We start from the raw sequence: 22,472 nt of genomic DNA on the forward strand, positions 1-22,472 counted from the left end.
TCTTAAGCATGAAAGCAGCACTCCACGAAGCCTGACCTTTTCCAATTTTGACATTTTGACAAGAAATATCAATTACGCGCCTCTTTCTTTTATCTTCAGCCACAGTTTCTTGGACATAATTCTTTGGACTCCTAGAAAAATAGCTTTGAGCGAGCCCAAGCAGACACTTGTTTTGACGCAGTGAAGAGGGACGTTTAGTGAGAATTGGCCTGCTCACATTTTTCTATTTGGGGGAAGAGGAAAAGTCGAGAGGTAGAAATGCTCACTAACAAACGCAAACAAATCTCTCCCGCTGCGCCGGCCGCGCGAGGTGGACGGCTGCTCCGCGCCGCGCCCCGCCCCGCGCGCCCCCGGCCGGAAGGGGGCGTGGGACGCCGCCGAGGGAGGGGCGCGCAGACGCGCGGCGGCCGGCCAGGCCCGAGGCGCGTCGGGCTGGAGGCGGGGGCCGCGGGGCGGGGAGCGGGAGCGGGGGCGGTGGGGGGAGCGGGGAGCTGGGACCGGCTGGCGCTCCGCTCCCGGCGGCGCTGGTTCGGGCCACTCGCGCTCCCGCGCCCGGCCGGCTTCATGTGAAGCGCTGGCCCTCCGCCCCCTCCCTCCCCTTCCTTCCCTCCCTCCCGTCCCCTCCTCCTCCTCCTCCTGCTCCTCCTCCTCCTCCTCCTCCTCTTGCTCCGGCTGCCCGGGGCCCCCAGCCCGGCCGGGCGGTGACGGCAGGGGCGGGGGTCTCCGCCGCCGCCTTGTCTCACGCAGGCTCCGGCTGGGGCAGCGGAGCCCCGGGTGCGGCCATGAACCGGCCGCTGGTGGCGTCGGCGGAGACGGAGGAGGAATTGGAGTGGCAAGTGGCGAGTCGCAGGAGGAAGGCCTGGGCCAAGTGCCGCGGGTCCTGGCAGGCGTCGGAGACGGAGGACCTGTCCACAGAAGCGACGACGCAGGACGAGGACGAGGACGACGAGGAGGACCTCGCGGGCGCGAAGCTGCCGGCGGCCGCGGAGAGAGGTCTGTGCACCTCCGGGCTGTGGCGGCTGGGGCACTCGGGGAAGTGCGGGCTGGCGGGCGGGGGAGTCTCGTGCGCCTCGGGCGACTCCTGGAAGTTGTGGAAGAGCCTCCCGGGCTTGATGGGCCGAGGAGAACAGGGACACTTACGACCTTTAAGCACGCGCGCTTGGCAAGGCGTCTCCAACGTCAACATAGACCGCCCAGTGCCATCTCGTTTCCCTTCAGATGGACCTTAAGACACACCGCCTAGGCTGCATTTGCCCCCAGTCGATTTTCTCAACGCGGGAGTGCCCAGGTTTACGCGGCCTCCGGAGTCCTCCTGGGGTGGGTAACGAGCTCTCCCCTTGTTCTGCCCCGCAGGAAAGGTGCCCAACGAGAAGATCGCGATATGGCTCAAGGACTGCCGGTGAGTCCTCGCTGGCGCCGCTCGCGTCCCGGAGGGAGATCCACACAGATGGGACGCCCCGGCACGGTGACTCGGGCCGCTGTCCTTGTGGGTCCCATGGCCGTTTCAAACTATAAACCGGAAAGTGAGCCGGCAGATAGCTTCCTCCTTTAAGCGATTAGAAATGGAAGTACTGTGACCGCTGATTATTTGGTGACCGTGTTGCCTTTACAGCTGTTAGGACTTCAAGCTCCCGTGCATGATGTTAGCGTAAGAGATCAGAAATCTAAAACAGATAATCAGCAATGTTATTATGCTTGGTTCGTTTTTTTATTCGAAAGAATTTTCACATTTCACACAATATTTTATTTTACTTTTGTTTTGACATCTGTGCATCTGGTATCAAATCGTTTCCCTTTCAAAGTGTTTTAGATGAGTTTAATTTACTTAACTACAGTACAATGACTGAGCTTTAATTTTTTGTGTGTGCCCTGATTCTCTTTGGAGAGCTATTAAAACTAACTTTGTTCTTGTAGTTTACTTCTTGGAAATGCATTTGTCAGATGGCGCTGGAATTCACAGAAAGGAAATAGAGCTTTGAAGGCATTCTGACTGCATAAATCTGTTTAATTACATGCTTTGGCAACTGGTACAAAAATGTTTGATAAAGTACAGAGGAGATGAATCATTTTGCAAGTAAATCTTATACAGTGAAATGTGCTCGTTTCACATTTTTATTATTATTTTTTCTAATTTATTTGCTACTTGTAAAATCTCCAGTGAAGAATGCTGCTTTTCAACTTTGGTTAAGGTGTTTGCTTCTGCACATATTTTTTTGCCATGTCATTTTGGGCTTTCTTAAATCTTTTATTCAAGTACCAGAGTTAGGGAAGTCTTTTTGAAGGGAGGGAGAAGTGATTCTCATATGTCAGTTTATTTTTTTTTTCCTAAAGGTAGATAAAATATCGGCCACTACTCTCTTGATGTCTTGTTTTGATGAACTGCCTAGAGCCTTTCTGAACACTCTTACAGAACTCCTTAACCTTTATTGGAGTGTCATAGACCCTTCTGAGATATGATGAACCTTCTCTCTAAAGATACACACAAAAAAAATGTTTAAGAGCAACAGAAGAAACACATTATGTTTATTTTATGGTGTATAGGAATTAAGATTGTATAGGATATCAGCTATTCAGTAGATTGGATCTCCTTAATCCTATCAAGTAAACAGATCCTATCAAGTAGATAGGAAATAAGTGCATCTTTTAAAGTAAATGCAGTAGTCAAATGCTAGCATTCACCAGGACATACCATCTCTGAAAATTACAGTTTTGTGGCTGATCTTGTCTTACGCAGGCAGATTCTACTATAGTCTGCTGCTCCTTTTTTCATAGGTTTCCTTCTTGTTCCCTACAGTTGCACATGTTCTATACAAAAGTGGCATTCACTATGCCTGGGAAAGCTAGAACAAACAGTCTTTTGATGTTGGCTTTATTATCATAAATTAGACTGCTAGGATATATGCAACTGTATTTTTTTCTATAACAATTTGGGCAACCTCTTCCCAGAGTTGAGCATCTGTCTACTTTGTACATTATGTATAAATGATCAGAAGACAGCATTTTTTTTCCTGGTAAGTTCTTAAATAGTTTTTATTTGGAGTGATTTTTTTTTCCTTTTTTTTTTTTTTTTTAAACTCCCTACAGCACCTGGTATTCCTGGGTGGTTTCCCATCCAAGTACTAACCAGGCCTGACCCTGCTTAGCTTCCGAGACTTCGTCCGATCTTGGGCATGTTCAAGGTGTCATGGCAATAAACTTTAAATAGTTTTTATTTACTTATTGCTGTCCATATCCTGAGTGAAGATACCATGTTGTCTTTTCTTAAAGGGAATCTTTGTTTTGATAACCTTTTTTTTTCCTTTTTGGCTAAGTGGAAACATTGCTTGAAATGCCATCTAAGAAGGGATAGAGTGGTAGAATTTGGAAAAGAGCAATTACAAGAGTGAGAAACTTATATTTGAAGGAAAATTCCTATTATATTCTGCTTATTTGCCACTTTCTATTAGTGCACAGACCAGTGGAGACATCTGCACAAGGAGCGATACAGTGTTTTGTCCTAAGAAAGTAGCAGTCGGGAAGGAGAATGACTTTTTTGAAGGCATAAATTAGAATTTTATTAAATATATGTAAAAACTTAACTCCAAAGTTTTATTAATATTTTATGGTAGTTGCTTGTGATTCTTTTACGTATTGAAACACTAATTTTCAAAGAACTGACATTGCTTGTGTATTTGTTTGCAGAAAGTGAACATTTAATTGACATTTCAATAGTATTTATTTGAAACTGACATTTTTTATGTTGATCCTATATATCGATGTGAATTTTTAAAAGGTATAGATTGTTAGGAAGGTTTTGTATCACAAAATAGAACTGTGGAAATAAAACAATCTGTTTCTTTAATGTAGTTTTAAAAATGAAAATCATTTTCACATTTTAAAAATTTCTAAATTATCTGTGTTTGAACTACAAGAATGTGAAAGAATTTTAGTAATGGCTAGTTCTTAAAGTTGATTCTCCAGCCAGCTTTTTAGTAATTTTTAGAGTTAAATGAAAAATATATGTATTTTTCAATTTAAAAGCAGAAAATAAATCTTCATCTCCATTTATATCAAAAAAAGATAGTTGGGGTAAGGGCGGTGTTGAGTCGAGCTCTAAAATGCTAGTGATAGATTTAACAGATGAGGTTTAAGTAAACTCTTGAGCTTTATTTTAACTAGGCAATGACTTTATAATTAAGGTAAAGAATTGTTTCCTTTTAATTCTGTTTCTAGGGAGAGGATTGAGGGAAGCAGACATTTTCATTGTGATTCTCTTTTTTCTGTTTTTGTAAAGAAAATGCCTATTCATAGTGGTTGTAATTGCCTTTCTAGCTCTTAATTGCTGGCAGATTATTCCTGGTAAACTGATTTGACATAGGTATTTGCTTAGTAGCACATTACTTATGTAATCCACTTGTGTGTTTGGGAGGAGAGTTAAACCATGATTAGAAGCTTGCTTAGCTATAACCCTTTAAGTGTAAGGCTGTGCAATGACAGCTCTCCAGACAGCTTTTCAAGACTAAGTTTTATATGTTTATCTGGTTTCAGTACCCCTTTGGGAGCCTCACTGGATGAGCAAAGCAGTAGTACACTCAAGGGTAAGAGAAAGTTGCTTTTCTAAATCTGTTCTCTATGAGGGTCCTGCTTCATTTGTCCTTTGAGTGAAAGTGTATATATATGAATTATAAAAGTGATGTTTATGTTTAAAATATGTTGTTCTAAGATAGAAGCGAAAAGGGAGAAACCTTGTTAGTAAACTTTAAAACTGGTGAGTTTAAGCAAATTACCAAACCTTTCCACAATATGAGTTTTCCAAAAAACTCATATTTTTATTATCTAGATAAAGATATTATAAAGACTAATATGTGAATATAAGGAAAATATATATTAAGTGAACTAGATCAGCTTTAGTGCATTTCTTTGCTTACATTAACTGAAATTGCCACACCTGAAATTTTACCACCTGCGCAAGACAGAATTCTAAAGTTCAAAGTACAACAAGAATGTGCAGGTAGTGGCAAGGCATATAAAAAACATTTACAGCATCAGGAAAATCTAGCTGGAGCTTCTGACTTAATACAAGGGGTGTAAAAGGAACGATTGCTCCAGGATCTGGTTTTCCATGAAACTCTTGGGTAAAACACGTTATCTAATTGAATATCTTCAAAGGTGTAAGTATTAAATAGCCTGTAGATTGGCTTCTAAGAACTTTTCCTGGCAGGAAGTAATGGTGTCTTTATGATAAAGTAAAAGTTTGTACTTGCTTCTTTAAATTATGTAATCAGAATAATTTCTGAAGGCATTTGGGTCTGAAACACTTTATCGTCGCTTATATTTGTTTGGTCAATTTGTTTTACTAAGACAGTGATTTCACATGAGGATCAGGAGGAGCAGAACACCAGGATGAATCTTCTAATGTTTCTTTCAGGTGTGCTTGTGAGAAATGGAGGAAGTTTTGAAGATGATCTGTCACTGGGTGCTGAAGGTACGTTTGTTTGGAAGAACTGTATTTTCATGTAGTTTTAAAATTTTTTTAAAAAGAATGTTGAATGCTTTCAAGTTGAAGATCCCCAGCTAAATTTAAAGGTCTTGAAAATGGCTGAGACACATACAGGATCTTTTACATGTTAGTCTCGTCAGAGCCTGTCAGATACATAGGGAATGGCTCTGAAAAACTGTTGTGAATGTCCATATGTCTTCCTTGGTCTTAAATACTTAAAGGCTTGAACTGTTTGGGGGCACACAATGGTGATATAACTGAGGGAAGAATTATCCCACAGAAGGAAGGAAACTCAAATATTTATACATGAGAAAACTAAATTGAAACATTTTTAGTATGAGGTAGCCTTATGTCAGACTTACAGCTTCAGCTTGTCTTTCTCTTTGCATTCAAGTATCTCCTGTCTTTCCCCTTCCTCTTTTTCCAGATTTTTAGATTAAAGCTAAAGACAAAATAGAGTAACTAGAATTTCATTGGAAATAACTATCCTGATATCTGTTCCAGACTGCATTAATATTTTAAAGGTGTATTGTTCTGTGTTAATTTTCATAAATTATGTAATCGTTTCCTGTAGATTCATAATAATGCTTTCCACAATGTAAAATTAAGAATTTGTTATTATTTTATTATTTTACTGGTATTTTAAGATTATTGGTAACTGTGTAACTGGGTTATTAATACGGTATGCTTTTTATAAAAAAAGAATTAAGGGTTTTATTAAATCTTTAAATTGTAATTTGATGAATAGTGAATTTATCCACTAAATTTAGTATACATGGTCTTTTGTTTAAGTCAGTCTGTATGATTTAGAACCTTCTAGTAAACATTGAAAAGTCTAGATTATATTAGTTTTTATTAATACTGTTAATATGCTTTCAAGGAATAAACTCTGTATAAGGAGCTTATAGTTGCTGCTTTCCAGTCAATACAGTTTATGTTGCCAACCCCCTTTTAAATGCATTTCAGTATTACTGTAAAGAACATTGTGATGTCTGAGTAGTTTTGCAATATGGAATTATTTTTTAAGACTATTTTTAGAGCAATTTTAGGTTCACAAAAAAATTGAGACGGTACAGAGATTTCTCATGTACTTTCTGCCCACATTATGTATAGCCTCACCCATTATCAAAATCTCCACTAGAGTGGTACATTTATTACAATTGGTGAATCTACAGTGAAGCTAATTACCCTAAATTCATAGTTTAGGATTCAGTCTTGGTCTTATACATTCTATGGGTTTGGACAAATGTATAATGATAAATATCCATGATTATGATATCTTAGAGCATATTTTCACTGCTCTGAAACATCTTCTGTGCTATGTCTGTCTGTTCATCCATATTGAATGATTTTGTTGGAGACTAGACCCTAAAAGGGAGTCCCAGAGAAGAGTGGAGCTGTTTGTTATGTTTTAATGAAAATTATGTCAAAATTATTTTCATTCATTAACTATATTGAGTTGCTGTGTGTTAGGGATCTTTCTGGTTGGTGTACAAATAAACAAGAAATTACTGTGACTTGGCAAATCAGAAATGAAAAAAAAATCTGGTGTGCTGAAATAGATGTTTTAAATTAATTTCACCCTTTGTTTGTTTATTAAAGTTAAATGCAGTAAATTTAACTCACTCTAAACATTACCAACATTTATCTGTTTAGATCTCGTAAGTTTGGGATAAACTTGAAAGGCAATTTTTAAAAGAAGACGTTGAAATGAGTAGAAATTTTCCAAGTGCATGCATTAAAAAGTGGTTGTAAATATTCAGCCTTAAAAAAAATCATGTTAGAAATTGATGCATACTTTTGCCACACTTAAATAATGCTGTCATGTTTTGTTTTTATGGTATTGTTTATTAATAGCTTTTAAACTTAAATAGAACCACATATACTATACATCTTCTTACTTATTTGTAAACTGTTAAAGAAGTTTAATTGGTTATCTATATGTCTTTTAAACATTTATTAGAAGTAGTTTTCCATTGCTGTCTCCGAGAAACAACCCTCCAAAAGCTACTGGTTCTATTCATGTCGATCTGTATATTACTTTCAGTGATGCAAATTTAATGTAAAGACAAGAGTCTGGCATATTAGGCATTTAGCAATAACATTGTGGGTAATTTGCTTTCTTGATGATTGTGTCACAGTAGTTACTGTCTAACAGTCATACTCCACATTCTTTTTATCTATAGCCAACCACCTCAATGAAACTGATGCTCAAATTGAAAACTGGTATGTAACTGTCTTTGTTTCTTCCTTTTTAAAAAAGAAGAACATTTATGAAAATAAGATTTTATATAATCTAATTTTGTTCAAAGCACTAATATCTTGGCCAAAGAGAGAAGACTACAGTTTCATCAGAAAGGGAGAAGTATGAATTCCACTGGATCTGGGAAAAGTAGTGGGACAGTCTCAAGGTAAATTATTATGAAATTATGCTGCAGTTACATTGTTTTGTAGATGATCTACATTTTTACCACCTTTCAAACTTAGATTTGGCTTGATAGTGTGAAAGCAAAAGGAATCCATAGTGTTTCATTGTTCAGCATAACTGACAGGAGCTACTGCTTTTTTTAGAATTAAGATTAAATAAAAAGCAACAAGTCTGTTTATAATGCTGCTAGAATTCATTGATGAGTATTTTGAGCCCTATCAACCACTTCAAAGAGCAACTACTTAGTGGAATAACTTCCACTTTCAAAATTCGTTATTCTGTTAGGGTCGTGAGTTACTTTGACATAAAAATCAGCATAAACCTTTCTAATTTAAAGCTTGATGTTTAAGCATAGATTGAGGATCTTTAAAACACATATTAAAATAAGTAAATATATGTGTATGTCTCTGTAACCAGTTTAAACTGTTACTCCGAATTTTGTTGGAGTCTGGGCATTTTTTCTGAAACATTAAAATTTCCTTTTGTTCAAGTCTATCTTTAACAGTCATATTTTCCTCAGTGAATCTCAGCTTGGATTATCAGTGGTATGAGAGAGAAGGGATAACGAATGTTCAGTTCTCAATAGAATTAGAATAAGCTACCTTTGTCTTACCTAGACTTACCTTACTCCTCCCATTTCCTGAGTGGAAGTGGTTAGAGAAAAGTTGAAAGTAATCTCTTCCTTTACTTTTCTCAGATCAGATTGTTACCTGTATTGCCTCTTCTAGAACAGCCAAAGATAGCAGAAAATCTCAAGTTCTCCAGAATGCCCCTTGGTACCAAAGTTCTACCAACTACCTAGTGTGTTTTCCCTTTTTGTTTCTTCTTTAATCTTTTTATTATTCTTCCTCATCTTCTAATTATTTTAGCTGCTTTACTGGGAATCTCTTAAAATGAAAAAAATAAATAAATAAGGTGAGGAATCTCTTAGAGAATCTCTTACTGAGTTCTTAGCTCTTTTTCCCAATACTAGCAGCTAGAGAGAATGGACCCTTTTTTTAAAGGGGTTATCACATTTAGTGTACAGTGTATAAAGATGCTAAAATAAATAATGGTTTAAGCTGTAGAAAAAGATTTTAATCATAGGAAAGCAGGAATATGAATTCATTTATAGTGTAGGCTATACACTTTATGTCTTGATGTTTCTTTTTTTTTTTTTTGTAGTGTTTCAGAATTGTTGGAACTTTATGAGGAAGATCCTGAAGAAATTCTTTATAATCTTGGATTTGGACGAGATGAACCAGATATTGCTTCTAAAATTCCTTCTAGATTTTTTAATTCATCATCATTTGCCAGAGGGATAGATATTAAAGTATTTTTGAGTGCTCAAATGCAGCGGATGGAAGTAGAAAACCCAAATTATGCTTTAACAAGTAAGGTTTTTAAATATTAGCATATTATTTTTAAATTAATAGCATCTACAGCAAGATAGTCTTATTTTTAAAGTTTTACTAATTTCTAGAGATAGCACTGGAAATTAAATTATTGAGGATAACACAATAACTGTTTTATTCTGAATTTTTATTCTGTTTATAGAAGTTAATTTACCTATTCTTTCCCCTTTCCCCAGTTCTTGACTTATTTAAATGCTACTTTGCAGAACAACACTTGTTACCTTTTAGAATGTAACTTAAAGAGAGGAACTTATAAGTAGAACTTTAGGCTTATACTTAGCTCTAGATTGCTTTTGTTCAAGAAGGAAAGAAGTAGAAGATGGGCCTTATTGCCACTAAATAAAGTCAGTTTCAGGTGCTTTTTGTAAATCTAAAAGAATGGCTATTTTGGTGATTTTTATTCATATTATATCTTTTTTTCCCCCCTCTTTAATTCATACCCCCCCATTCCCACTTCCACCTCTGACCTATGGATGTTGCCATTTCCCCTTAAGAACTGGATCTCTGAAGGCAGGGCATCTTGTCCCACACTCTTGCAGCATGCACTCGGGGGGCCTGGCACACCAGGGGTATGGTCTGTGACTCCACTTGGGGCGCGAACCCAGAACCTTCTGCGTGTAAAGCAGACTTGCGAACCACTACACTGTGGAGCCACCCTGTCGTATTATGTCTTTGCGTATTTTTCTCTATTGATCAGAAGTTCCAATAATGAGACCTTTATGTGGTTCTTGGATTAGTTTTAAGAGATCTATAACCTATACCCCAATAACGTATAAATATATATACTTTATTAGGAGAACATTTAGGAGAGTCTTAGTGGAGTCCAAGACCTAAAAACAAAATCACAGCTGTAGATCAATACCTAGCCCTTTCTGTTATATCCAGTGTTACCATCAGACCTTGTGCTTCTTTATGATTTTTAAAAACATAAATTCTAATGCTTAGAATAAAAAAACTTCCTCCCTCTCCACAGTAAATGTAGAGAAGTTTTAAGTGTTAGGGGGAAAAAAATCTGGATTCATAGTCTTTGTGATCAAAATTCACATGCTGGACTTCTGAACAGTAGTAAAGGATTAATATATATATATATGTAGATGTACATACAATTAATGCTTTTTTTTTTTTTTTGTAGGCCGTTTTCGTCAAATTGAAGTGCTTACTACTGTGGCCAATGCATTTTCTTCTTTATATTCACAAGTCTCTGGGACTCCCCTGCAGAGAATTGGAAGTATGTCCTCAGTGACCTCTAATAAGGAGACAGACTCACCTCCACCTTTAACCCGAAGTAACACTGCAAATCGCTTAATAAAAACACTATCAAAACTAAATTTATGTGTTGATAAAACAGAGAAAGGAGAAGGTGGTACTGCTTATCCAGCAATTGAAAAAGGAAAGCTTCTGAATGTGTCAGTGAGTGAAGAAAGTGGCAATAAAAATGATCAAAAATCTCAACAAATTGTAAAAGACTCATTTTCTATGTTGGCTACAGTTAAAGAAGAAGCATCAGATAGTTCAGCAACTATTATGGAGAATGCTGACGTTGGTGGACTCTCTGATGAAGCAAACAGTAATTTTAACCAAGAAACTGAAAGTGAACAAAGTAAAGAAACTCAAAGTCAGGATAAACTAGGGGAGGAATTTGGTATTAGAGAATCTGATATAGGTAGCAATTTCCACATGTCTAGCCACAGTGAGCTGGAAAATAGCATGGAAGTGAAAAAGATCCATATGTCCACAGCTGAAAAAGAGCCATGTGCACCGCTGACAATCCCATCCATAAGAAATATAATGGCACAGCAGAAGGACTCCTTTGAAATGGAAGAGGTAGGTAAATTACTGAGACTTGTTTCAAATAGTGAATTAGAAACACATAAAAAATTTTTCAAATGAAAGGTGGCTAATAGATTTATACTAGAAAAAATCAACCTAATTTTGACTTTTACATTTTTGTTTTGTATTTCACAAATCAAGAAGTGGTTAGTTACAGGACTGTGTAAATCAGGATAATGGTACAGTTCATTCACTCCTCTAGATCCTGTGTCATCCACTGCTGATGCATTACTTAAACTTTAACCCACTTGTCTTTCTGTTTAAGATTTTGATGCCCTGAGAAAGCCTGAGAGATAATATTCAAATTCATATTAATATTGCATAATAGTTAAAAACACAGACTTTGAAATCAAATGAGTTTGAGTTCTGTTTTTGTCACCAAATTGCTATGTGCCTTGGGGCAAGGTTTTATTAATGTGTCTCAGTGGAAAGGATAAGTGTGAAGAGACTTTGAGGATGGGTTTGGTAGTGGGACTAGAAAGATAAGGTACCTGAAAGGGGAGGATAGAGAACCTCGGGAAAGGACATTAGGCCACTGAGTAGGATTTCTGCAAGTCCAGAAGAACAATGGCGTTACTTTTTTTTTTTTTTTTTTTTTTAGTGCTGTTCCTGCTAATTGGACAAGATAAAAATAATTTTGATGAGGTTCAGCTAAAGCTGCTTTTGAATAGTAGGAGCTGACTCTTATGAGTCAGAGCCGTATAGCTTGGGGTGAGAAGTAAGTTTATCAAGCACCTACTTTGTGTCAGGCACTGTGCTAGCCCCTTGTAGTATATTTGTTTCTCAGTCTGAGGCAGGCCACCATGGTGGTCTCATTTTACACATGAGGAAACAGGCATATGTGTACTGCTGAAGAATTGTGGCTATAAATTATATAAATGTGCAATTTTTCTTTTTAACATTTATAACAATAGTTTTAGCTGTGGCTCACAGTTTTAGAATCATATGTCATTATTTTAGGGAATTGGAAAATAGGATAATTGATTCTGCACATAAATATCCTCTTAGGCGAATGTGTATCATTAGTGACAATTTTTCACTTGTTACAAAATTTCAGTTGCTGATGTAGTTTTTTACCTTTTTTGGTGGTCTTCGTGTACTTTGATTCTGACAAAAAAAAGAGCAGGAGCAGTCCTTTGAAATATTTTACATTTTTGGTAAGCTTTATTTTTTATATAGTTTATATTTATGCTCTTTAATACCTAATATAATTTATTATGACTTCAGAAAATGACTATTTTAATTAAAACCCCTTTTTGTTTTATTTTCTTGTTTGATTTTTTTTGACTTTGTTTTAATCTAAACTTGTCCTAGCACTCATGGTTAAAGTATAACTTTTGCCTTCCATTAGGGCCCTTTTTCAATGATAATTAGATATGATAGTTTCCTTGTTCTAATACAATAGAGTATAAAAATTTGAACAGATTATGTTAGACACTTGCAAATCTGATATTGGTGACACAGAAGACACTTTCATGTTGCTTATTAATTTCTAGAATTCCTGAATTCTAAGTTGCAGTTTAAAAAAAAATATTGACACCATCTACAAAAAAAGATCTTAAAAATGTTTGTAAAGTGTTAGATAGATGCACTTTGGCAGCAAGTTAACCTTTAATGATAGACTGGGCTTTTTATTGCCCCCTCTGCTGGCAAAAGTAGTTAATGAAAAGAAAATGTGACATTCAGGTGAACATTTTTTTTTGAAGTACAAGATCATAGGCATTGGTGGTTGAAGAATAATGGAATATATTGTTTGGGGAAAAAATGTATGGTCAACCATAGTTACATTGTAAATATGGGGAATTTTAAAGATAACGAATCCTTATTCTCCAGATATATTTGAAATATGGATAAAAACCTACTAGAATTCTGTTTTTATCCCTTTGGGAACTTTAAAGAGAGCTTGTAGAACAATGGATAAAAGAAGGGAAATAATACGTTTCTTTAATTTCCTCTCCTCCCAAGCATGATTTGAATCATACTGACAAATGAAGAGAACAATCTTATTGAAGCAGACTTTTAGATCCCATTCAAAGTGTTGTTACTATTTTTCTTTTGGACTCATTTCCCTTGAGGTTTGATTCTTATTGGGAACTTTCTTCCTGTAAAAACAGTGAATAAATATAAGTTAGAGCTCACTCTTGTCTCTCAGTAAGCCAGTACTCAAGTGGATTAAATGACTGCCAACTGCTTTGGGTATCTGGGTAGGAGAAAATGTTGCAGACCTGGCTCTGTTGTGTGAAGATGCCTAATACCTTTGAGGCAGAAGGTGAGATCTGATGGTCACCAAGAACAGAGAGAATATTTAATTATAAAGAGAGTTAAGTAGATAAGAATGACCCAGGCCGGGGTGGGGTGGGGGAAGCCAGAGACTATTTTCAACTAATAGATTGCTGTATAAAAAATATCTTCTAGACTATTTAAAATGTCTCAGGGTGTCTAAAACTTGTAAAATTCTATATTTTTCAGTTTTCTAATTCTTAAATGACTTCCTAGATAATTCTTGTGTTCTTGAAATGGTTTATTTTGAATGACTACATCATAGTAACTCTCTAGAGCCATAGATTAGTAGTATGAATGATTTACAGTTAAACCAAAGTTATCCCATTCAATAGGCAATTGTTCATCTTTTAGGTATAAAGGAAAAATACTTAGAAGAAGGAAAACTTTTATCTGTCTGTTTCTGTAAGTAGGTTGTTCTGTGTCTCCTCACTTTATAAATGAATTTATATTCAAATACAGATATTATTGGAAGTAAACATAACTTTTTTAAGCTACTGAAGTTTTAACAAGTATTTCTAATCCTGTCTTTACACTGATCGTTGATTTGACTAATGTAGTTCTTTACAGCGGGTCTTCAATTAACATCCTTTCATTCAGCCTCATTTTCTTATAATGTTGATGAGATGCTATAGGAACTTGTTTATTTCAAATAGCCTATGGTAAATTTAGTTTCCTTTATACATCGTTTTGCTTGAAGTCACAGAACCTATTTTCAACATTAAGTGAGGATTTAATTGTACTTATTTTAACCATTAAATTTAAGGATTCTTTTTATTTATTGGCCTGAGTTAAAATAATCTCAAATCAGTCAGACACTTGACAGCTAAGTTATCCCTTTGACCTTTCAAATTTAACTGTATATGTTTTGAAGGCCAGTATTGTGTCTGCAGTAGAATATGAATTTTTAATACATGACATATGCAGCAATGTCTTTATTTCAAAGCCCAGTTAACCACTAAATTTTATGTGATATTTATCTAACAGAGGAGTAAGTTAGCTTTTTTTAAAAAAAGTATTTACCTGACAGTAAGAGTAAACCATATGTGTGTGTGTGTGTGTGTGTGTTTAAAACGTGAAAGGTCTTTTTTAAAGATAAAAATTTGCAACTAATTACAGAATCATAAACTAGCACAGAAAGAGATCTTTGAATTTATTTACCAGTTTTCTCCCTTTACAGATGAGGAAGCATTTTCCTTCAAAAACTAACATTTGATGTTACTTGCAGCAGTGGTTCTCCATCATCTTTCTGAGGGGTGTAATGTTCCCTTTGATATCAGTGCCTTACTGAGGGTGGGGCAAGGGAGAGTTAGTCAGGTGAGTTCTTGGAGGATGGCAGAGAGAGATCTGTTGTCAGTCTTTACTACTTTACTCAAAATGTTTAGAATAACATTTGATCATCCTAAGGACCTGTGAGGTAGGAATTTCAATCTTTATTTTACAGTTAAGAAAACAGAGTTAATCATCACAGATAATTCAGATAGTTATCTGAAGCCATGTAGTCAGTAAGTGGCATGAATAACACTTGAATTCAGGACTTTGTACAAACCTGTTACTTTTGACTACACCACACAACTTGGTAAAGATCAGACTGGTTGATGCAGTCAGACACTGGACAAGAATTCATGTGATCTGATACATAGTCCTGTACTACTTATTTGGGAAAATAATGCCTTTTTTTGAATTTTTTTGAGATGTGATTAAAAGTTAGAGTTATAATTTTTAAAGCTTTGGGTTTGATTTCTTTTTTAAAAAGCCACTATACAGGTCTTTTTCAACCTGAAGGAAGGGTTATTTGAGTTTGAACATTCCACGTATTGCTGTTCTGTAAAGCACAATACAACAGTCCTGTGCTTAAAAGATAAATACAACAGATAAAAAAAAAAAAAGTAGGTGTCTGCCATGGTAGCAGGACATTGATTCAAAAAGGTATAGTCTTTGTTTTATTAAAACATTTTTTAAATGAAGTAACTCAAATGTGCAAGTTACTCTAAAGCTCTTTTCATACAGATTTAAATCCTAAAACACTGAGACAGAGTGATTTTGTCATTTCGGTTTACTGAGGTTTTGTTTTGTTCTGTTTTGGTAATTTTTATGAAAAGTTTCAAGCTTACCCAAAGCATAGAGAAAATAGTATAATGAGCACCCATTATCCATCACTCAATTCTGTTACTAATATTGAGCTATTGTTAATTTAATGAAAGGCAACCTATAGCAAATGACCAGAATTCTACCTGGAATTGAACCATTGAGTAGGGAAAATCATGCCACATAGGTAAATCTAAGTTCTATGTTTGTTGTCATAATTTTCTGTGGTGCACCCCATATGACAGCTTTCCTTTGCACATCTTTGACTACTAATAAAATCTAGTAAGGTATGAAATTCAACCATTATCACTAGCATGTCTGTTTATTTCTTCAATAAAGTGATTTTGCTGAGTAAGTAGGCAAGAGGATCCTGACTTTAGTTGTTTTTTTTTTAGTAAATAGGACCCTCCCAGTCTTTTTTAAGGGCCCCTTTCTTTCAATTATGGGGTTGGTAATGAAAGGAGAGAGGGAGTAGATTGCTATTGAGAGGCATCTTGAAGGATAGTATACTGAAGATACATATTAATTAAAGTCGTTATTTTGTGACTGATTTTATAAATCTAAGAGAAGAATGCGATAATTTTACATTTTAAAAATGAGGTTATAATATGTTGTATCATGATGCTGTGCCTAAATTGAGATTCCTAAAATATAATTAAATAGGCATTTGTATTTCTTTTATACTTGTTTGTCTGATATTTACTTTATAGAAAACTCTTTGAAGTAGGCTAGGCCTGAATAGAGACTAATAATAGACCCTTTGTTGAATATAAAAAGAAAATGCATTTTGTTTCCTTGCACACAAAACAATGGTTTTCCTGTTGAACTTATGTCTGCTGCTTTGAAGAATATAAAGTTCCAGTAATAACGAGAGTAGAAACTATTTTACATATAATTTATAGGTGATGATTTTAAATGGCCAGTGTGCTTTCAGTTTTCAAAAGATTCATAAAGTTGGATTCATGGAACTGTTTAGAACAAAGATAACACATATCAGGCCAATTTTTAAATTGGGTAATAGTATCTGTAACCTTTGAGCTTTTTTTCATATTGGTCATTCCACTCTCATTCCTATGGTGTATTTCTTATTGAATGGATTCATAGCTGAAAACTATCAGAGTTCTACCTAAAACCTGTTTGCTATTTGTACTCTGACTTGTTCAAAGTTGAAATCCCGTATGTTTGGTTAGTTCGCCCACACTTACTAAGATTTTATTTATTTTTTAAGTACTAATCATTATAGGGTAAAGTGTTAGGAATTATTACCCCCCAACCAGTCAAATATTTAATCATAATATAGAGTGAGTTATGTTAGATAATTTGGAAGGTGGATATGGTGAATAAGGAATCTTTAAATTCTTAAATTATAGTTGTGCAGTTGGGAAAAAAGCGTAAAGAGACAACTTTTGTGGGTTAGATACTGTCTTTGAACAGAGTTTCAAGGAGGATTTATGATTAAGATCTTACAACATTTTAGCTTGTAGTGAAACCTGCTTTTCCACTTAAAACTCTCAAGTTATGTCTTAAAAGAACATTTATGTCAGGACAAAAGTCTTACACATGAGTGATTTTTTTTTCTTTTGCAGGGATCACAATGCTTTTATTGGGAAAAGCAAGGTTATAATGATCAGAGCTCTATTACTGGCCCTTTTTGAAAAATGTTTTTCAGTTACAGTTGATATAAAATATTATAGTTTCAGGTGTACAACATATTAGATATTTATAAAATTTATAAAGTGATCATCCCATAAATCTAGTATCCATTTGACACCTTACATAGTTATTACAGAATTATCGACTCCATTTCTTGTGCTGTACTTTACATCCCCATGACTATTTTGCAACTGCCAATTTGTATTTCTTAATTCCTCCCCCTTTTCCACCCTTCCTCCCAACCTCCCTCCCATCTGGCAACCATCAGTTTGTTCTTTGTATCTATGAGTGTTTGTGTTTTGTTTGTTCATTTATTTTGTTTTTTAGATTCCACATGTAAGTGAAATCATGGCATTTGTCCTTCTCTGACTTATTTCATTTGGCATAATACCCTCTAGATCCATTCACATTGTTGCAGATGGCAAGATATCTTTTATGGCTGAGTAATATTCCATTGTATATTTGTATCACTTTATCCATTCACCTTTTGGTGGACACTTAGGTCGCTTCCGTATCTTGCCTATTGTAAATAACGCTGCAATGAATGTATGGATGCACATGTCTTTTCTAATTAGTGCTTTAGGTTTTTTCAGATGAGCACTCAGAAGTGGAATTGCTAGGTCCTTCTTTGTGTCTTGTTATAGCCTTTGTTGTAAAGGGTATTTTATCTGGTATAAGTATTGCTACTCCAGCTTCTTTTTTTGTTTGTTTCCATTTTTATGAAATATATTTTCCCATCCTTTCACTTTCAGTCTGTGTGTGTCTTTCAATCTGAAGTATCTTGTAGGCAGAATATGTAGGGGTCTTTTTTCTTATCCGTTCAGCTCCCCTGTGTCTTGATTAGAACATTTAATCCATTTACATTTACAGTGATTATTGATAGTTATGCATTGCCATTTAATTATTCATATTTATGTTTTTTTTCCCCCTTAAGTCTCTCTAACATTTCTTGTAGTACTGGTTTGGTGGGATGAACTCTAGCTTTTTCTTGTCTGGGAAGCTCTTTATCTGCCCCTAGATTCTAAATGATAGGTTTGCTGGGTATAGTAATCTCTGTTGTGGGTCCTTGCTTTTCTCTCTCTGTCTTTTACCTTTGACATTTTAATTATGATGTGTCTTGGCATGGGCCACTTCGGATTCATCTTGTTTGGGACTCTGTGCTTCTTGGACTTGTATGTCTATATCCTTTACCAGGTTAGGGAAGTTTTCAGTCATCATTTCTTCAGATAAGTTTTAAATCAATCTGTCCTCTCCTCTGGTACCCCTATGATGCAAATGTTAGTACGCGTGATGTTGTTCCAGAGGTTTCTTAAACTATCCTCACTTGGGATTCTTTTTGCTGTTCTGATTGGGTGTTTTCTGCCACCTTATCTTCCAACTTGATTCTTCGACTTGATTCTCTCTAGTGTATTCTTTCAGTCATTGCATTCCTCATTTCCGACTGGTTCATTTTTATGTTTTCTCTGTCTTTGTTGAAGTTCTCACTGAGATTGTTGAGCTTCCTTATAAACAGTGTTTGACCTCTGCATCTGGTAGATTGATTGTCTCTATTTAGTTTAGTCCTTTTTTGGAGTTTTGTCCTTTTCTTTCGTTTAGAACATATCTCTTTGTCTCCTCATTTTGGTTGCACCTCTGTGTTTGTTTCTGTGTATTAGATAGCACTGCTCCATCTTCTGATCTTGGTTGAGTGGCCTTATGTAGTAAGTGTCTTGTGGAACCCAGTGGCTCAGTTTCCCTGGTCACCTGAACCAGGTGCTCCAGATGTGTCTGTTGTGTGTCTCCTTCTGTTATAGTTGAGCTTTGATAGCTGTTTGCACATCATTGAGAGGGGTTGATCCTTGGGCCGATTGATTGTGTGGACTGGCTATGACTACAGTGGAAGAGCTGTTGCTCCGGGGCTGACCCTACAGGGAAGGATTCGCTTTAGTGGAGCTCTTGTGCTTGCCGAGTATGCCCTTTGGGTGTGTCATTTGTGGAGGTGGTTGGGTCATGCTCTGCTGTGGTCTGAAGCTGGCCACTGGTTGTGTGTTGTTTCTGGGGCTTCTTGGGAGGGGTTCTGGTGCAGGGCGAGGTTAGCCACTGCCTCTGCCCTGCCTGGGGCCACTTGGTATGAGTTACAGAGTGATCTGCAGATGGTTGCCACCTGTACTGGGCTTGGAGGTGCCTGAGAAAGGCTAAGCTGCAAAATGAGACTGGCTGCTACTAGTGCCAGGCTTGGGCTGCTTAGCAAGAGGTATGGGAGACACTGAGGCTAGATGCTGCTTGTTTGGGGTTTATGCACCTTTGAGAGATTTTAGGAAAGCTCACAGAATGAGCCAAGACAAGCCATTTATATAGAAAAGCCACTGGAAGCGGCTTGAGTGGGCCCACAGGTTTGGTGGGGTGGGGTGTCAGGGAGTCCCCAGGGCAGGGCCAATGATGTTAGCTAGGTTGATGGAGACTCGGATATGGTGCCCCCCTTGCGTGCAAGCTGGGTGATGGGGGAAGGGCTTAACAAAGGAATAATGGATTATCCCAGAACTTCTGTATGGGAGAAAGCTGCCCTTCCAGCACTTACCCTGAAGCCAGATGATTTACTTCCTACCTATGTGTCTCTGGCCCCTTTTGAGCTGCTACACCAGCACTGGAACTCAGAGCGAGGTCCAAAATGTAAGGTCCAAAGAGAAATGCTAATCACATATGAGTGATTCTATGCAAGTAAGTCCATGCTCAGGCGCTTTAACAGGAACCCTGGGCTGGGGAGCCTGGTTGAGGGGCTGGGACTACCAGCTCCTTAGGGAAGATCTTTGCAGCAGCTGAGATATTCCTCTCAATTTTTAACCACCACACATGGTTTTGGGACCAGCCTATTTCTTGTGTCTGCCCCATCTACCAGTCTCAACGTGGCCTCTTCTGTATATCCTTAGTTATAGGACTTCTGTCCAGCTAGACTTCAGGCAGTTCTCCATGGTTATTATGTAGTTTAGTTGTAATTTTGATGTAGTTGTGGGATGAGGTGAGCAGTGCTTACCTCTACTTGGTAATCTTGACTAGAAGTCACATATGAGTGATTGTGATACCTGAAAGTCTGGGATTTTATAGAATTTTGCAATGGGAGCATGAATGTGTCATTTTTCAAAGATGCAGGCTTTGTATTTGCCTCAGCTATGTATCAACCATGGTCTGCTGAAGTGAGTTGATTAGCATTTCTCTTTGGACTTTACACTTGAAACATTTTGAGAACTTTTCTTATGGATCTATTTTTCATATAATAGCAACTTTTTTTTAATGAGGTGGTTTATACATGCAGTCATTTTTCTTTGCTAGCTACAAACTGCACTCCATTGTTAACTGGACAGTAGATCACAAAATTGAGATTTGGGACATTCTAATAATTTAGAGATAAGGTGTTGCTTTTTTTTTTTAAAGCTTTGGTACCCTTTTAATTAGGTTGATTTGTTTAGTAAATGATTATCAAGAGGTGGTATTCTTTGCCATAGGTTCTTTAAGTTTTACTTACTTTAAATTCTTCTCTAGGTTCAAAGTACAGAGGGAGAAGCTCCTCATGTTCCAGCCACTTACCAGCTTGGTCTTACTAAGTCAAAAAGAGGTAAGTAGACCAATATCCACTAGATCTCAAGCACATAACCAAAGTGTCATTAGTTGACGTGGAAAAGGGGTTTCATCTATTAGTATTCGTGCTACATATAAGTATAAAAAGATGTTAAGAACACAGATATGCTTCATTATGGTTTAGTTATAGAATTTCTCATATCTTTTTAAAGACTTTTATGCTTATAAAGTAATTTTAGTTTGCTTATCCTGTAATGAACTTGTTACACAATTCTGTTTACATATTTTTTCAGTTCTACATAAAGGCTAGATGGGACATGATAGAGCAATACATTCAGGCCTACTTTTTTACATGGTTATGATTGAAGCACACACTATTATCTCTGGGTTTTTTATTATTTAAATATGGCTCCTAGGTATGATACATGAATATGCCTCTGGCAAAAAACACCGACATTCTAGCAACAGTTAAAGCTAGTTAAATTAACTATGGATCAAAGGTGAGTGGCTGTAGATATTGTTCTTGTCTTGAATTATTAATTATTGACCAAAGAACCTTTGAATCCATTTCTTTCACTCTTAATTTACAACAAGAAAAGCATGTCTAATCTTTATGTTTGCAAAGCTTTTGAGATTTAGAGAAAAGGAGAGAGGAAGTAAGGAAGTTAAAATGACCACTGAAGGTAGGAGTGTTTATTTTTAAAACTTCACACATGCTGAACCACCCTGTTTTGTTTTGTTTTTTAAGCAAAGATTCATATGTATGTTCCTAGGATAAGAAATTTCATGTTTGTCTTTTTCTGATCTCTGAAATGACTTCATAAGAGACAATTTGCATATAACTTTTCTTTAATTGCAATAAGATAGTAAGAAACGAGCTCCACTTACCAGGTTACTACAATTCTGGTCAGACACAAGTGAACTTTACTATTTAATTTTCTCCCCCTTGAAGTCCATAAATATATGTATGTGTTTCTGAGCTGTGAAGTAGAGTACACAGCCATCAAGGAATCTTTGCTTTAGATAGGTAAACAAGCGGTACAGTGGAAAAAAAGCTTGCCCTGTGTCAAAAGGGTTAATAGTGTCTGTAACCTTTGAGCCTTTTTTCATGTTGGTCATTCTGCTCTTATTCCTATGGAATATTTCTTATTCTTGAATAGATCCATAGCTCAAAACTTCCAGCATTCTGCCTAAAACCTGTTCCTTATTTGCTCTCTGATTTGTTCAAAGTTCAAATTCCATACGTTTGGCTAGTTTTCCCACATTACTAAGATGTGGGCAAACTTATATTTAAATAAAAACAGTATAATTACTTTTAAGATCTTTCAAGAGTAAGCTTTCTGTGGTAGGAAAGGTGGAATGTGGTTTGTGTTCATGTTTGGATTTCTTTCTTTTATCAGTATAGGATCTCTTTATTTCTGGTGGTATAAGTTAAAATGTTAGCATTTTTATAAATCACATTTTTATAAATTAACATTTTGTGGTTTTATGGGTGCATGAGAGAGCGGGAGAGAGAACAGCATAGTGTTTTAGTCATTTTTTGAAAGTAGCCTATTAAATTTTGATAATGCAATATGCAAGTATCTTAGATCCATCATAATTTCAGAATTAGAATCACAGGTAATGTATTTCATAACTTTAGTAAAAATGCATATAGTGCATGTATAAAACTATTTCATACTTTACTAATAGGACTTTTGAAGTTCCAATGACCTTGATCTCAAATCCAGTCTTGGGATTTCCATACTGAAGCCCAGAGAGGTTTAGT

General features: G+C 36.5%; 1 protein-coding gene across 3 annotated transcripts in view; it reads left to right on the top strand.

Moving 5' to 3' along the window:
• The first annotated feature begins 517 nt into the window (after positions 1 to 517).
• Positions 518 to 22,472, top strand: part of ITPRID2 (ITPR interacting domain containing 2) — a 38,642-nt gene continuing 16,687 nt past the window's right edge. The window contains exons 1-9 of one of the 3 annotated variants that reach the window (XM_039855960.1): positions 518 to 993; positions 1,354 to 1,399; positions 4,528 to 4,577; positions 5,408 to 5,464; positions 7,666 to 7,705; positions 7,792 to 7,890; positions 9,072 to 9,280; positions 10,434 to 11,125; positions 20,669 to 20,741. In XM_039855960.1, coding sequence (XP_039711894.1) covers positions 783 to 993; positions 1,354 to 1,399; positions 4,528 to 4,577; positions 5,408 to 5,464; positions 7,666 to 7,705; positions 7,792 to 7,890; positions 9,072 to 9,280; positions 10,434 to 11,125; positions 20,669 to 20,741 — 1,477 coding nt within the window. In that variant the 5' untranslated portion in view covers positions 518 to 782. The remainder of the gene's footprint in view (positions 994 to 1,353; positions 1,400 to 4,527; positions 4,578 to 5,407; positions 5,465 to 7,665; positions 7,706 to 7,791; positions 7,891 to 9,071; positions 9,281 to 10,433; positions 11,126 to 20,668; positions 20,742 to 22,472) is intronic. The other 2 variants (XM_039855959.1, XM_039855958.1) reach the window with 2 other exon arrangements.

This window comes from Pteropus medius, unplaced genomic scaffold (genome assembly GCF_902729225.1).
Source record: "Pteropus medius unplaced genomic scaffold, Ma_sr-lr_union100, whole genome shotgun sequence".
Lineage (NCBI taxonomy): Eukaryota > Metazoa > Chordata > Mammalia > Chiroptera > Pteropodidae > Pteropus > Pteropus medius.